The sequence below is a fragment of the Pipra filicauda genome, unplaced genomic scaffold, assembly GCF_003945595.2.
Source record: "Pipra filicauda isolate LSUMZ 115617 unplaced genomic scaffold, ASM394559v2 scaffold658_size180054_pilon, whole genome shotgun sequence".
Taxonomy (NCBI): domain Eukaryota; kingdom Metazoa; phylum Chordata; class Aves; order Passeriformes; family Pipridae; genus Pipra; species Pipra filicauda.
Window position 1 is genome coordinate 1 of NW_024104818.1, and position 17,581 is coordinate 17,581.

Below are 17,581 nucleotides of genomic sequence, written 5' to 3' on the forward strand. Positions count from 1 at the left end.
CAAACTCTAAGAGATCAATGATCATAACAATCCAGACTGCACTCCTTTCCTCACACTCTCCATCTTCCCCGAACTGAGACAACATGAAGATAAACATTTAAAAATCAACATTCTGGATTAATTAATCATAATGATCAGTAACAGATCAGAATTAATTGTACTGTAACAAACAGAAGTGAATTACCTCGTCTTCGCCCATAACTCCTCGCTGCATGCAAACAAAGGACAAATTGTAAAATGTCAAATAACTGTATCATGCCCACATACTAAAATATTTAAGATACAAAGAACTATGTGGGTAAGCAGTAAGCAAAAATCTGCATTGATACTTGGTACTGATAATTGTAGATGAGTATGCATTAAACCGAAGTCTCACTTAAATACCATACCATTTTACTACAAAATTTATGTTAGTACCAATTGTAAAAAACACTCTTTCAAGTATTTCAACCTGTCTTTAAACTTGATCTTAACTTCATGTTAATTAGGGATGAATAATGAATGAGAACTTTGCAATTCATCCTCAAAGTGACTTGTATCTTACATAAGTGTCTAAATAACACACAGAGTACTGAAATTGTAGAAAGGAAAATATTACTTTAAAAAGCATGTAGCAAGTGTTAAATTAATCACAGAAACATCCTGGTCCATGGAACAGTTTGTACAGTCCTTTGCAGTGACAATGCAAATGCTGTAAGCCGTGACCTTCCTTTTTCATGAAAAGACCTAGCAGAAAATTAACCGCAAGGTTTTGTTTGAAACAAAAGACGCCTTGTGGTAGCAAATGAAATCAGGGCACAAGTCACAAGAAATAGCATTGTATCAAAAACACTGTACAAAGGCAAAGCAACAATTTCTGACAGACTGCAAGTAAATCCAAGATTTTCCTAACTTTTGAGTTTTGCAAGATTCTTAAAGAGATCATACTTATAGCTACAGTTCAGAAGACCATACTGACTGCTTCTTTGCCTGAAGGCTAGGAAATTAAAAACAGACAGATTACTAATATAGAAACTATTAAGCTGTGTATAACTTCTTAGTTAAATTTCCACAAAGTATTTTCTATTCCTATTTCACAGCCTTAGTATCTGAGAAAAATTACTTTAATCATTATGCATTGTAGTTAAGTATCCAAATGGATAATGTTACTATAAACCACAGTGTTACAGCAACATTTGTAAACAGACTGCTGTGTCTTGGCATTACTGTTTTGATTTTACTAGGCATCTATACATACATCTCTCCTAAAAAGCAACCGTTGTTCTGGGCCACTGAAATATACACAGTCTCGAAATCAGTGATTCATAACTGTCATTCATTGTTCCATTCTAACATTATGAAGTACTTATATCCTAGTACCTCCTACTTGATCAAAGGTCTTCAAAAATTTTAGTAGGTATAATGATTTTTTTCCTTTATTATCTTGATCCCTTCCTTCTAGAAATTCAGTAGACTGCTTATGGAATTCTGAAAATCTTTCTTGTTTTTCCTCCCTTAGAACAGTTATTTTCACACAACAGTCATCATCTTTCCATCCAGCTTGCACTGAACTCTGAGATTTATTCTCTCTCACTTGAAATAATTATTATTGATGAGAACAGTTTTTCAGATCCTCCAACTTTCTACCAGTAAGCTAAAATAGAAAAAACTTTCTGAAAGAGGCCTGGGTATCTAACCAAGTAGGAATATCTTAATTCGGATTTCTGACGCCCATCTGAATCCGTAGATCTAAATCCACACAACATAGTGTATTCCTCTGTGTCATCAGTTCTCTCACGAGGTGCTGCTGCATGGGGAGACTAATGCTGAGCTTCAAACTTGTTTCCCCTCTGAAGCCAGGCACTCAAGACACACAGTTCTATGTTAGTGTTGCAGCATGTACAAATCTTCTCTGACTCCCGGCCAAAGTGACTCCCACATAGCATTAGCAGTAGCGTCACTAAGCCTTTGTCTTACTCCCATATGCCTTTTTTTTTTAATTCCATCCACAAATAAAACGAGAGTAACCAGGGAAAATTCATGTGCATCACATCCACAGCAATGTCTGCAGTGCCATGTTCTTTTCTCAAAATGCATACTAATCTACACCTTTTGGCACAAGACTCATCATACTGTTTTTCTTCTCTTCTGCCCCTTTCTGCCCACCAAACCAGCTCAGCTGTTTTCTTACATTTTTATAGTTAAGATAAGCTGATATGTAGAGAAGTATTTTGTTACAGAACACCTGAAGTGTTTTTCTTTGTTCATTCAAAAAGAAGCAATGGTAATTTTGAGGAGAAACACAAAAGGGTTATTAAAACGATAAGAAAACTCCAAACAACGCAATTCAACTTAAAAGAGTAGATGCTGCAGTGTTTTATATACATGGAAATTGCAACAGTGTACCAAAGTTATCTGTGTATTCCCTGCAAAACAATGAAATCAGAGAAAACGGGAGAAAAACTGTACTTGATGTTGCCACATCATTTACTTTACTTGCATGGCAAACCTTCTATAAAATTTATCTGTCTTGCCCATTTAGATTGCAAGCTAGTCTGGACAGGGATTTTCTGCAACTTCACATCTAGAAAAATACAGTATTTCTGTATTTAAATAACTTGAACAACGTTTTACACCTTACAGAGCATGCACTCTTACAGAGCATGGGGTCTGCAAAATATACATATGATATAAATTAAATTATCAGTTTAGCTATAGAAATAGTTTATAAATATGTATTTAACATATGCACAACCGGTGCATATGTTTACAGATAAAATAATTGCCAGGAAGACAGCCCTTTTGGAGAAGGCCAGACACTGCAGGCAAATAACTGATTTACAACAACAGAAAAGGAGAGATTAAACTTCTTTCCTTAACTTGTCCAAAGAATAAGTCATACGGAACTTATTTATCTTTTAGCATAAAAAGTTGGATATTTTAATTAGTGAATAACCTGGAAAAATTTCAAAGAAGTGAGAAAGCACAAGAGACAGTTTTATTCTAGAAAATATAAATTAGGCAAGACCTGCAAGAAGTATAATGATGTCCAATACAAAATGAAATCCAGTAACACCAGAACCTTTCAAAATGAAGAGTGCTGTATGTACAACAACATTCCCTGGTAGCTAAAACCTTTTGTTTGTATATCCCTGAAGTTGCATACCAGTGCAGCCTAAACCTGTCAGAAAAATTAATATCCCCCCTTTCTGCAATGTAAATCAGCTCAGAGACAGTAATATGATACAAAAGTAAATAAGTTTTTTGTGCACTTATCTAACATTGAGACAATATAAATGAACATTATGTGAGCAATGCTATCACAAAGATAGCAAATGTATCGTTTTATTTTACTCAGACACATATTTCAAATATACACCACAGCTCAAATATACACATATTTAAATAACTCAAGTGAACGACTGAGCTGAATTAAAAATATGTTGTATAACAGGAAAAACTACTAGCAAACTTCCTATAAAGATAACTCTGAAATTTATGATAGAAAGATAAAATGCTATTTATTGCTAACAGTCCTGACAGTGTTCAATTGGTGACAGGGATGTAATGAAGCCTTTTCATTAATACTTGTCATTTAAAGAAATCCATAAACAATTATAGCAATAATTTCCCAAGAGTCTAGACTAAAGGAGGTAGGTGCCTAATTCCCATTTCATTATTTTGGATTTAAGTTCTATCTAGATTTCTTTAGAAGTAACACCTTCATATTTTAAGTCTGAAAGACATCATTATGGCCATTCAGGTCTGGTATGCCTAAAAGACTACAGCAACTCATTTAGCAATTCCTGTATAACAAGTTTATTAATTTCTGTTTGAAGTAAAACAGCTTTTTTTCTTAGAAGCACAACCATCTACAGTATCTCTAAGAGGTCTAAACTAAGCAAATGGTGAATTATGTTTCCATAGCCATGAAAAAAATTCAATGCATTAAAACTGTAAAACCTGTAATGGGAGAAAACACCCTACACCCCAGTAAATTGGACTCTTGCATTATTATTTCTTCAGAAAGGTTCTCTCTAAGCTGACAAGATGTACTCAGGTAAACCCATTCTTAAGTATCTTTTTTTGATTTTTGAGAGATAGTCATTAAAAATGCATTCCTTTTTTTACAGCTTAAGCCGAAAGAGAGATATAATTATAATATATATAATTTATTAAAACACATAAATCAGATTTTCTTTGGTTCATTTCATTAATTTAAATAATGAAAACTCTAAATATTAATATTAGCAACAGTTCAGTAAGTACACTTCAAATGAGTTGGAAAAGATCCATCATTTAAGAAGAGGAAAAACTACCTAAAAATAAATTTTATCTAGAAGTGCTTAGTCTTAAAAGGGCTAAGGAATTTCAGCCTGGCTCATGTCAGAACCTTACTGGGATCCAGAGATACCAGTTCACTAAAATCAATTCAACCAAAATCCAGTGAGAGTCATGATCTAGTGTTATGTGTTAGTGCACACAGAGATGGGCCCATGATCCTTAAATATATCTGTGCTTTGCTTTCATGAAGGTCTGGTATTCCTGTCCTCCTTGTAGCTATTACAGTACTTACTGAAAAAGTAAAGGACAAATGTGAGTCTTTGGATTACCAAATCTCCTTTTCCCTGTTCTCCCTCCAAGGCACCAGGTACAGGGATAGAGGGAAATGTCAATTTGAACCCACTTCAGAAGAGAAGGAAGCCAAAGACTACAAGTTCATTGACAAGTGTTCAAGCTGTAATTCTCATTACTGCACATTTGGAGGAAGTCCCTCAATTCCTGCTAAGACAGAATGGTTGTGCAGAGTCTGAGCAGCTGGGGCTTCCCAGAAGCTGTTCTCAGTGCTGCTGTTCTCGAGCTGTAAAGGAGCTGCAGTTCAGACACTTCAACCTGAAGGAGCTCTGAACCACGTACGTGATTGCACTGGCCTGCATTGATGGCTACATCAGACTCCAGCTACATGGTAGAGAGTTTAGGTGTCTAAACCAAGGTTCTGAATTAAATTCCAAATGGCACATATAAAAATTAGGTATGACAGTACCTTTTAGATACCCAAATTGCTATTTTTATCTCATCTGCTGAAGGCTGAAAATAATACTACAGCTTTTAAAGAGAGCAGCAGTCACCCTGAGTCCTACCTTTCAAAGTACAATAGAAACCACACCAGTATTAAAAGCAAGATATTCTTCAGTGCATATTCTAGCTCTGTGGTAAGATTTTAGGGTAGACTGGTACCACTGAGATGCATTTTTCCACTGTTCATGATAATAACAACCCCCTTTTTTCCTAGATATTCCACAGGGTAACAATGTGCTTTTTCAGCTTGCAAAACTCTAAAAAGAGAAGCTCATCATTCTAAGTATTAATAAAATGAATTAAAATTATATTAGTTTCTTACATCCATTGTACTGAAATATTTCAGTTTCCCTTAATACCTTCCCATCTAACACTTCATTATAAACCAGCAGATAATGACAGTTGCACACATATTGCCTGAACAAGCCAGTTTGCAGAAAAAGTCTTAAAGCTGCAGTTAAATACAGAAAGTTAAATTTTGTAAATGTTGTAATATAAAGCACATTGATATTCAGGGTAGATGAATCAGGATTATGGCCTATGTGGGCTAAACACTGATCTTATTTCAGTAGTGAAGTAGCTATTTTTTCTTTTCAGGATATTCCATTATCTTAAGTTAACTATTCAATAGCAAAGGACTTACTTCAAATGTCAATTGTGCACTATTTTTCTTTAGTGGGTATAAAGTTAAACCTGAATTTCCTTAAAATTTAAAACATTTACTTGGTGTTACACAAGGGAAAATAGATTTTTCTTTTTTTTTTTTTTTTTTACATTTTATATCCATTTGAACAAGTGTAAATGACTATGCAGAAGGGTTAAGGCAATTTACATAGAGGGGTTTTTTTTCTTTGTTTTAATCTCAAACCTAAAGAAGTATTCTGACTGCATTTTTTAATACTGAGATCTTTACCTCACTATTGTCTAGACCCATGAAGTCAATGACAAAAGTGTACTTCCTTTGTGTACAACAGTTTCCATGTTTTCTAAGCTAGAGAAGCTGTGGCACTACAGCTCTAATTTTTCCCAGTGCAGAAAACATTTGTGTGCAAAACCCCTGATTTATTATTGACTTAGATGGATTACCAAGCTCTGCTTCCTTCTTTAGGCTTGAACAAAGGCTAAAGTTCATGCCTTCACTGAGTAGCAGATGTTCATGAAGTTTGACCTACTGTGAGAAGAACGTGAACGTGAACTCTAACTTCAGCATATTTCACAGTTAGACACGTGCTTGACGAAGCCACTTCCAAAAACCCCAACAAAAATAAAATGTTATTTCACAGGAGTCTAATACAAAGTGTCTTGTTCACTCTTTATTTACCCAAGACAGAAAAAAACCACACGTTTCTGGTCTTCTTATTTTTCTAATTCCCGTTTCAGAAAAATAGATTTCTAACAGCTCTTCAGGGAATGTATCACTGGTTTGCTTGACAACAAAAAAAGAATAGTGCATCATTACGAGCATTTCAGATTTCCAATAAGCTAGATATAATGAAAGGTTGCTGCAAGATTAGCTCTTGCCATTCAACTCTGAAAAACGGCAACAGTCCCACCAGTGTTGAAGACTAGAGGCAAGTAATTCAATAACAGAATATAATAGTATAATTTTATACCAACATGTCAGATTTAAGCTAAGCTACAGATAATTAGAAACTGTTATAAGATTAGCACTTACCATTTAACATCAGAAGATTGTCAGTCCCCGGATGCGGATAACTCAAGCGACCTTAAAAGAAAACAAAAATCAAAGGACACAACAAATACAGAGGTTTTCACTATTATGCTAGAAAAAATAATGAAAAAAATCACAGCTTAGAATTGAGATCTAAACACTATTTCCAGTTTGCCTAAGGGAAATAAAGAGCTAATATTTAACTCCAAGCACATTAACCAACAATACCCTTGACCCAAGTTAAAGCTGACAAGAACAGACTTCTTAACCTTAATTCTCTGGTCATAAGATCTGCAGTGTGCTTTGGGATCAGCTCCAATAGGATAAAGCCACTTTTTGTTTCATGACACCCAGAAATAGTGTTGACTGCTTTAGTCTCCTCTTTCACAGTGACTGTGAATAACTGTACTATGCACATTGCTTAACAGAGTAGCATTTCTACACTTTAGTGGTTCTCCACTGAATCAATTTCAGAAAAATCATGTTAATAGCAATTAAGGCCTTAAAATTTTATTAACTGTTTTATGACTGCATCTTGGTGTATTTTGTATAACTCTCATGTGTAATATTTTTCAGTAAATCTAGCAAAATTAGATTTAAAAAACCTTGTTTATCTACAGAGTCAAAAAAAAAAATTAAAGAATATGATAGATAACATTTCCAGCATTTTAAACTGAATAAAAATTACATGAAAATCTTATATCCTGACATCAGAATTTTTCAACAACTGCATTTTACTACATTGGTGGCATGCTGTACCTCAGTAGTTAAATGAATGGTTTAAAATGCACAGCTGAGATGTCTGTTCACTACAAATTCCTTTTTATTAAAGGAGACTTTCTGTTTACAGGAAGTAGCGAACATACCAGTAGTGCACACTGACCTAGAGAGACATTTACAATAGCTGCTGTGTTTGGAAGAACTGTGTTTTAATGTGCAAAAAACTACATTGCCATCTATCTCGCTATTCAAACATACTTGCTTGCTTATAATCTGAAGCATATATATAAAAATACTGTGACTTAAACATTTAAGTATTTTGGAGGAAACGAGAATGCTTGTGGAGGCATAAAGAAGAATCCAGTCGGGAAGCAATGGGCGTTCAGAACTCACACAGGTTTCAAAGGTAATATATATGCAGATGGTTTGCAAGAAAAAGAACCCAGAGTGGAAAGAAAAGAAAATCAAATCAACAATGTATATATTAAGGCTGTCTAGCAATTCCTATCATACACTGTTTTTCCTCTACTGTTGGTAAACCCATGAGCTTAGCAGCAAACTAGAAATTTCTTGAAATAGCAGTTCAAAGTCCCAGGGGACAACTTTGAGGTTAAATAAAAACCATTTTTGTTGAAAATTTGTAAATAATAGGGTTTAAGTTTTGCTATTCTCCTTTAAAAAACCAACATGGTAATTTTTTTGTCAAAAAAAAAAAAATCAATTCGAAAAAATACACATTGTGAGCTCTTAAACTTAAAACTTCAAAGTAATAAGACTAATATGATTTTGAGAAATTTTGGCCAGCCTTGTTATTTACAGGCATTGTGGCAAAAAAACCTTTATACAGCTATGTACTATTTCTCTTCCTAAATTTCATTACTGTAAGACTGGACGGTATCAGAACACTTGAAGATTAGGTACAAACTATTTGCTGTGGAATTTGGAAGTGCAGAGAAAGCACTGAAATGCTAGGGCATGCTCCTGGCAAAGGGCAGATGCATGCCACCTAAAAGGACTCTGCTGTCTTTTTTAACTTCTACAGAATCTTTGAGTAGGCTCAAGCAAGACAGTAAACAAAAATCTTTGTAGGAACCTCTGTTTTCACATTCCTTGTCTTCAGGATGTCTAGTTTTAATACACAAGCCATTTTTTCTGTCATATTGTACATTTACAGCTACATCTAATGCTTCTTGGAACTATAAAAATTCTGCCCTTCTAGCAACGTATGTTGTTAAAATGGGAAAGAACTGGGAAAAAGGCATCCTTAAATTGCAATCTAGGAGCTGCCACTGGTTTGCTCAGTCTGGTATATAACAAGTCACTTGGCTATACTCCTTAGTTCTTTGGTCTATAAAGGCTAATACTCATTTGTCTAACAGCAAGGATTTCACCAAATCACACTGTCATGTTCCTATTTGGTGTTGCAGAAATACCTGCAACACTAAGAGTTCTTTCTTGCAAATCAGAATGCTGCATCAAAAATAACAAAAGAAATTGTGAGACATTATCTTAAATCTTCTCGAGTCTGTGGTGACAGCCTTTCTCCCTGTCTGTACACAATCATCTTCTTTTCGTATTCAGCAAGAGACAAAATATAAATTTTTTTCTTCTGTAATTACTACATAAAGGGAGGTCAGATTTAAGGCCTAGCAGGAGAGAGAAGCCCACTAGTGTCAATACCTGGAGAGGAAAACTTCTAAAAAGATAGAAAAATCTAGGTTTACAACTCTGGTTTTGCATTCTGCTGGTTTTTTTCCCCCCTTATAGCTTCACAAATAAACTGCATCTGAAACACAGATGCCAAGCTGAAATAATGAAGCACTTCTCTGTAAGTGGCAGGGAGAGAGTGCACCAGGGAGCTGGGCCTACCACTGCAGCATAAAACCCATTCTTGCTGTGAGGGAGATGAATTGCTAACTCAGATAAGGAATGACTGGAAGGTTAGAAAGGAAAATGAGTAACATAGTATTCAGTATACGTACTGTTGTACTGACACCTCTAAGTTGTATTTATGTGGTTATTTCAATGAAATCACACTTTATATTATTGCATTCTGATGAACTTAACATCTGGTCTTCAACTTACAATTTTAAAAACATTTTTAACATAGAATGTTTCCTTTTTCAAAATATAATCACTGCTGTTTGGCACGTTAATTTAGGTTCTTATCCCTCAGATTATTCTGCTGAAGCAAAACACAGTGTTTTCTGGAGTGTCCATCTGAATTTCAAGATGTACATAAATTCAGAACACTTCACACATGGAACTGGGTTCAGGGTCAGTTTCACAGAGCTCAATCACACTATTTTTAACAGATTATTCTAGTTAAATGGACATTTACTATATTCAATCTCACTTAAAATATCAGTATATGAAATATAGAAGATGGGAGCACCATCTTACAACAATTTACTTTGCTTCTATCTCGTATATATTTCTAGTTGGCTATTTTTATTGTATGTCATTTGATGCATTAAAAAAAAGATACCATTTTAAGAACAAGGCACAAATCCTATCTAATCCCATTCTACTTCAATGTCAGTAATCTAGAATCGTAAAAACCATTCAATGATATTCCAGAAGTTCCAGTGGCCTCCACTTGCTTTAAAAAAGTTTTAATAATAAAGACATTTTCCTTGTTTAAAATTAACTACTAATTAGAAAATATCTAATATTTAAATAAGACTTATTCAACTTATTCCATTTCTGAGAAATGAAAAGTAATCAATTCACTATCTGTCTGCAGATTCTGTCTACAGCATCCAAAATTTGTAATGTGCTATCTAGAACAAATACAATGCCTGATATTACCATTTGGTACCATAAAGATCATCATATTACTAAAATTTTCTTTGTGAAAACCTGAATTTGCAACTTCATCATGTTACTGCCAATTAACAATTCTCATATATAATGTCTAAATTCAAACTAGTATTGCTAAGGAGAAGGAGGCAGGTTTGACATTCTTATGCAACTAGAGTTCTTCTAAATTTAGCCCCCTCTTCCTTATCTAAATGTAATTAATGTTAACAGAACTGCCAGGTGTGTATTTCTCACAAGGCATTCTTCTGTAAGGACAATAAAAAATAAGATGCTTGCAAATAAATTTTGGTGGGACAGTTTATCCACTAAATCCAATTAAAAGTCTTGCTAATCCAAACCATGAGGAAAGAGTAACAAACTTAGTTTTAGCTCCATTTCTGTCATCTCACTTCACTAATACAGGCAATGGAAATTTAAATTTTTGTAAACTTCTCAGCATACAGATGTAGTTGTGCTTAATTCTCATTCTAAGGTAAATTCACATATTTTAAAAATGCATATTTTCTACTCCTATTTAACTAAATTGTTGGAGGAATCCCCTATATATTAAAACATTTGGGACAGATTTAAGTATGACGACTGCTTTGAACATTGCTGACTCACAGATTCACAAGTGCCATGTCTACTCCCCTCCTTTTTAAAAAAAAAAAAAAAAGTCTTAACTGGTTGTATGAAGAGACTGGGAATCACAAATTCCTTTCCTGATTTCCTTTTTTTCCAGAGATCCCCTGACTAGAAGAGAAAAAGCTTCCAAGTTAAGCTTTTCCAAGTAACAGTGAATGGCTGAGGATCACAGCAGTTTCAGAAAGCACAGTTTTTGGCATCAGCGTAGTAAAGACAACAGCACAAAGCCGTGTTTGGACAACACCTAGTTACAGAAAGTCTAGCTGCTACATTTTCCAACGACTGTGTATGAATTATGCAAGTCATAATGAGGCCAAATGGGTTGTCTTTGATAGTCCATCTATTTAGACAATTCAGTCTGTCATTCTTAAATATATTCTTTTATCAGAAAAGGTTTCTATGGCAGAAAGAAGAAACAATCTCTATGTACAATTTCAAAAGCCTTTTATATGACTAAGAGTGAATTTTTTCCTTCATTTTTTTTTTTATCCTCGGAAACTATTTTCTGAGGACAATTTGAATTACTCTAGGAATAAACTGTGCAGCTTGAAACCTTAGAGCTCCATAACGTAAAATATAAAACAAATGTCTTTGTAAAAAGGTTTCCATATGCAAAAAAAGAGAACGCTCTCTACTGTGTTGCTGAGTCACTAATGCTTTTTTTTTTACTTCACTGAGCATGCACCAGCAGATTGCTTTTGAAAGAACGATGTCTAACAGCTGAAAAACTCAACTAAACAAGTTTAAAGGGAAAATAAACCCAGACTTCTAAGTGCAGCAGATTATTTTTCCCACAGATATGAAAAATAATACCGTTCTATTATACAAAAAATATGTTTGTGTAACTCTGTTAAAATTTTTTTTTGACCCTCATGAAAAAACAAAAAAAATTCAACAAAAATAATATTCCTTCTTGGTACTAGTATAGTATAGCTAGTATAGCTATGGTTAATTCAAATTCAGTATTATCTTACATCTAGTTTGCAAAAATGTAAGAATCGCAGACTCTTCTGAACTGGAAGGGACCCACAAGGATCAAGCCCAACTCATAAGTGAACGGCCCATACGGGATTGAAGCCACAACCCTGGCTTTCATAGCACTGTGCTCTGACCAACTGAGCTAATCCCAGGGTCAGTCGGTCAGGACACAGAAATTAATTGTAAGTGAAGTACAGTATGGATGCTCTTGCATACCAAAAGATAAGCCCTTAAATTACATTGAAAATGCCATAGTCCTTACTAGAAAGACGTTTAAAACAGTAAATAAAAAATTCCACTAAATCAACTCAATACTGTTAGATACTGCATACAAAATATAACCACCACTTCTAAGCTTTCTCCATAATCTGTTTTAGCCCAAATGCATTGTCTTTCCTGTTTCTTCACATGAAGGTGCATTGGTATTTGGGGGAGGAGTAGGGGAAAAAAATGCAAGTACACAAGTGGTATGTCTGAAGAATTATACTAGCAATATTGTATTTCAGGCTATCACTACTCAAAATTGTTTTAAGGGCTATTAGAAGAATAAAAAGGGTATTTAAGAACAACACTATAAAAATGAATTAATTTAACTTCAGTTTATATTCCTTTGGAATGGTTAAGATCTAGTTATGAAAAGTGTTTCAAGAAAGCTGCTGCAATGATTAGTTAAATCAAACATCTACTCCCTATTACCCTACCTTGAAAATATCTTACTGAAAGCTAAAAATTACTTTTCTTTTGATCATGTCTGTTGTAATGACTAAACTTTGTCTAAGTGAAGCCAAAACTATGCATCTATAAACAATTTTTTGGCAGGCATAAACTTAGTTTTCAGTGAATCATATTTGAGACAAAGTTTTTCCAAGTTCATGAAAGCAAAAGTGGTGAAATTTGACTTCCTTCTAAAATGGATCTTGACATGCAAAACTGTAGCTAATACATGGGGTGTCTGTTCTGCATTGTGCAAAATCTGAGACAAGATGCTTAGTCATACTCCAGATATTGTAAGCAGCTAAATCTGAAACACGTGCTTAAAATTCCAGGGACTTTCACTTTACTGCTGTGATCAGATATAAAAGATGCATTGTTTTAGTGTGCTCCTATTTACTTGAAAACTTGTCATAAAAATATTCTCTACTTACAAAATACTCTCCAGTGACAACAAAGTATGTTATATATTAATAAGAACAACAAATAAGTAATAATCTTATTAATCCTGTGCATTATGCAAGCAAATATGCTGGGTTCTTAAGTAAACGTTAGATTTTCTGTGGTGAAAAGAAAAACCACAGAGACTGATAGAACCAAATCAGTGTTTTATGGTTGACAGAAAAAAAAATTAAAGTTGCTCAGAAATTACAGAAATGCCAACTAATGGTGATTAAACAGAGAGTAGAAAAGAACTAAAAGGCTCTTCTAGCATGAGATCTCTTCTTCCCATTTTCAGTCCATAACGAACATTTCTCATGCCTTAGTGTTAATAACATAGCTGTTTCAGCTGAAATTACTTCCACCGAGAAAAAATATCTTATTCAATCAATTTAAATAACAGCACACAATTACTCTATTTAAATTCAGTTGGCGTGTGCATTGTTCTACGGCACTCAAACAGAAAAAGGGGTTTCCTTTGAATTCATCACTATCTATGGCTTCCATCTGTTCTAGCTCAAACATAAAACTTAGCAGAATTTTCACTGCAAGAGGATGATGGTGAAACTGGTAAAAAACCCAAACCTCTTAACTGTAGACTGACACCCTATACTCATGTCCCTAGAAAGCACAGACGGAAACTACTGAGTGTTTCAAAGTGCCTATGTATGAACAAAATTCACTTTAAAAATCTTAAAGCTTTGTCTTATCTTATTCTCCACAGAAAACTATTATTGGAAATACATCATTTTCATCCACTGCATCATAACAAAATATGAAGAGATGAATAAAATTAAAAGTTCTTTTTTTCTGCGCTCACTGTGCCTCTGAAAGCCCTTCTGCATTATAAAGCCAAAATGAAAAAAGCAAGATGACAGGGGGAACAGAGCAACCATTTCCATTTGTCATGTCAGCATGCACAGAAAGAAGAAATAACAGACTGGTTTTCAGGCCTGTGAGAGGTGCCAATGACAGTTCACTGCAACAGATCTCCATTCTCTAACTTTATTCCTAACAGTAGCTTTCAGACAACCAAAGAAATATTAGTCACCACCTGAGTGCGACAAACAGAAGCAACAATGCTTTGGAACAGGGATGGTACATGTAGCCACCTCATCTTTGATGAGATACACATGCTTTTAGTCCACAGCAATTACCACTGGGGCCAGCTGTTCACTGTTTGAAACCCCTTGTGTTAATAATGTTTAGCTAACATGTAGAACAGACAAACTGAATTTAATAATGGACTTAAATGACAAATTTGCTAAAACTGGAATTAAATCTCTGTAGGCAGTAAGAAACAGGACATCGGATTTAAGAACACTTACGAAAATTTAATTTCAGCTTCCACTTTAAGGTGGAAGAAATTTAACTGCCCAAGTATATGCTACATACTTACAGATGCTTTCTAGAGAATTTCAGCTTGGGAAAAAACTCTAAACTTTTGGCTGAATATTGTAAATCTTTAGATACTATTACATGCTACCTGAATACTACAGGCCATACAATTGATTACATAGATCTTAATAGAACTATGAGCAGATTCTGGCAAGGTGTCCTTCAAATTAGAGAACACAGGCCCTTATGTACTAATGCAACATATATTAAGTCTAGAAGCCTCTAGTGAATAGAGAATGGATGGGAGTAAATAATCATGCAAAAAATAAATAAATAATTTTTGATTATTTTTTCAGTTGCTTCAATCTGGATATTTAATTTCTACAAAGCAAGCCTGAAGTCCTGGATAATTCTGAAGTTAGATTATGCTAAGTCTAATTAGAACACCACAAATGAAGTAACATTTGATCAGGCCAAATAAAATGGCTTGGGTTCCCTGCCCCGCAATTCAACAGTAAACAGCACCTGAGAAAGTGGGGAAAAACAGAATTCACACAAGTGAATAAATGTACAGGGAACAGAGGAGTTAAAATTGAAGCCCACATATGCTAGCTGCATGCTTACTGCTGTGGCCAAGTGACTTAACAGAGCCCAAAGCAGCAAGAAGAACCAGCAATCTAAAGCCAAGTGTATTGCTAGACTTCTTCAGATTGGATGCATTATCCTTCAGGAGCTTTGAAAAAAATATTTGAAAGGACAAAACCTGATTTCATCAATGGACTTAATTTTCTTTCCAGATTCCACTGCAGAGAAATGGAAAATTAACTGGCTAACACTGGTAGTGGTTTGATTCCCCTCCCACACTCTCTTGGTTACCTCTAACAGAATACTGCGTCTTCATAAATTGAGGTAGAATTTTCTACAGCAATCAAGAAAATTTCAAATAGAACAAACTAGAAATTTCTTGGGGAAAGGACGGAAGGATGGAGGGGGAAATCGAGAAAAAAACTATGAAGACAGTAAAACTTGTTTTAAACAACTATAAACCAATGTCTTCATTAAAATACAGCTTAAGATTAGCTTTTCATGTGTGAGAAAATAATGCATTTGCTATTTTAATATGAACGTAGAATCGAAATTAGCAATCAATATTAATTCAAATATGCAGAATAGATGACCCTTTTTTCTTTATTTAGCATAATAACATACCTTTAAGTGGATCATGCTCTGCTCTCATAATGTCAATAAGGGAGTTTTCCAAAGAGTGCATATTCAGACTATCATACATTCTATTTCGATCCTAAAAGAAAACAGAATTGTTAATATTGGAATACAAATTCTGTAGTTTTTAATAAGAAACTTGAAAGGAAAACAAAGGTTCCTTCCAAAGGCTGTACACTCAGACACTCTGGATATGGACAATGACACCAAGTAAGATCTGACACTATTAACAGTAAGTTTGACAGCATCCAAATATAAAACTAGAGATGCAGCGTGCAGAACTCTGCTGCGTATGCACTTTGACAGCCTGTGATTGCCTGTTTCCTTCAGAACTGCTTGAATCAGTTCTAGTGATCCACAGCAGTTATGCATTAGGCTGATTAATGAAGGGGACTAATGCCTTTAAGAGCTCAATTTCATTTCATGCACACGTTAAATAGTAAGTAAGGTAGGGAACTACGAGACAAGAAGGACAGTCACCTCACATAAAAGAAAGCACCTTCCTGGTGCTTGGTTAAGTGCCTGGCATGGGCCCACAGCCCCTGCTGAGACTGAGCTTCAGGGCGATTTAGTTGAGATGCTTTGCATACAAAGACTTGAGTTACAAATGGTCAGCACTAAATGGCTAAAGGATGGAAAATTAAAGCTAAACTACAAAGAAGAAATGTCACAAAGCCTACTAACAGATATTCAGTTTTACAGAGGACAATTTTTTTTGCACATTAACATGAAGAAGTTACCATACTATCTTACAAATATTTTCACTGAAGGTAATAAAATTTATTACCAATAAAATGAACCATAAACGTTTTCCATGATTTTGTTTACCTATGACACTTTCTCCCATGTTTTCCAATAAACAGAAACAGAAGAAAGAGGACTAAGTCCTTTAGTCTTTCAGGGATACCTTCAGAAACTGAAAAACTTCGTGTGTAAAACCATAATCTCTTCCTACTTGCAAGGCTTCTGGCTAGACTGTACTGCACTTAATGAACTTAAGGACTATAATCATGCCTTAGTTTTACTGTTGTCTTCTGTCTGCACTGTAATAATTCCAAAGAGTAGTATGAACTACACCACACACATCGCATGACTGTTAAAACTCCCTAAAGATGCAGCCATCCACTTAGTACGTATATAATGGACACAGAAGGTATCTGATCCACATTCACTGACATTCCATGACAGTTCAGCAGAGCATAGACTCATTTCAAACTACATCCCTCAGAAAGCAGGTATTCTTTACATTGGAGGAGTAAAAACTCAAGCTTTGAAATAGAGGTCTTCTATGAGTCAGAAACTGTGACTTATGATCAGCTTTGCAAGACAAGCCCTGACGAAATTTAGATTTTACTTTCATCTTTCTTAGAGAGTTCAATGTTGGCATGAAGAGGGAGAAGCCTTTTTTTCCAGCTCTCTCTTCCTCAAACAACTATAAAGAGTAATGGCTTCCTGTTGGGTAAGCAATCTGTTACAGTCATTTGATCAGACTCTTTACTTTCTTTCTGGAAGCCCTTAGACAATTTTAACAATAAATTAAAAAAGTAGGTTTCTGTTGTCTCCTGCCACATCCCAGATCAAATGCCAGTGACACTTTGTTAGGTGATCTTCAACCTGTTTTGAGTGCCAACAAGTCACCAGCACTATTTTAGTTCACAACAGCCTCTACTTTGGGACTGTTTGGCTTTCATTCAGTTCTCTAGCTGTCCTGAGAAGCATTAGAATGAAACTGAAGTGACTAATCTGCTTCCATGCCCTTACAGGTTTGTTTCTCGATAGGACAATGAAAAGAACCTGCTTACCACCGCAAACCTCCTTTCTATAGAAGGTGTGAGCAGTGGCAGAGCTGGATCTGTTCCCTACTGTCCCCTAACGTTCAAAAGGTATCTCATCAGGATTTTCAATGAAGTCTTACATTCAGCTTAAGGCAGTACTTGGTAAGTAGTAAGTGCTCTTGCAAAATACAATGCTAAGTAAACAGAAAACATGTTTTGC

At 34.9% G+C, this 17,581-nt stretch overlaps 1 protein-coding gene across 1 annotated transcript in view; it reads right to left on the reverse strand.

Moving 5' to 3' along the window:
- Positions 1-45: 45 nt before the first annotated feature.
- LOC113996700 (cytoplasmic polyadenylation element-binding protein 3-like) overlaps positions 46-17,581 on the reverse strand; it is a 33,066-nt gene continuing 15,530 nt past the window's right edge. Inside the window, exons 5-7 of the mRNA XM_039388489.1 lie at positions 15,575-15,665; positions 6,734-6,784; positions 46-208 (exon numbers count right to left, since the gene is read on the reverse strand). Of these exons, the coding sequence (XP_039244423.1) occupies positions 135-208; positions 6,734-6,784; positions 15,575-15,665 (216 nt within the window). The 3' untranslated portion in view covers positions 46-134. The remainder of the gene's footprint in view (positions 209-6,733; positions 6,785-15,574; positions 15,666-17,581) is intronic.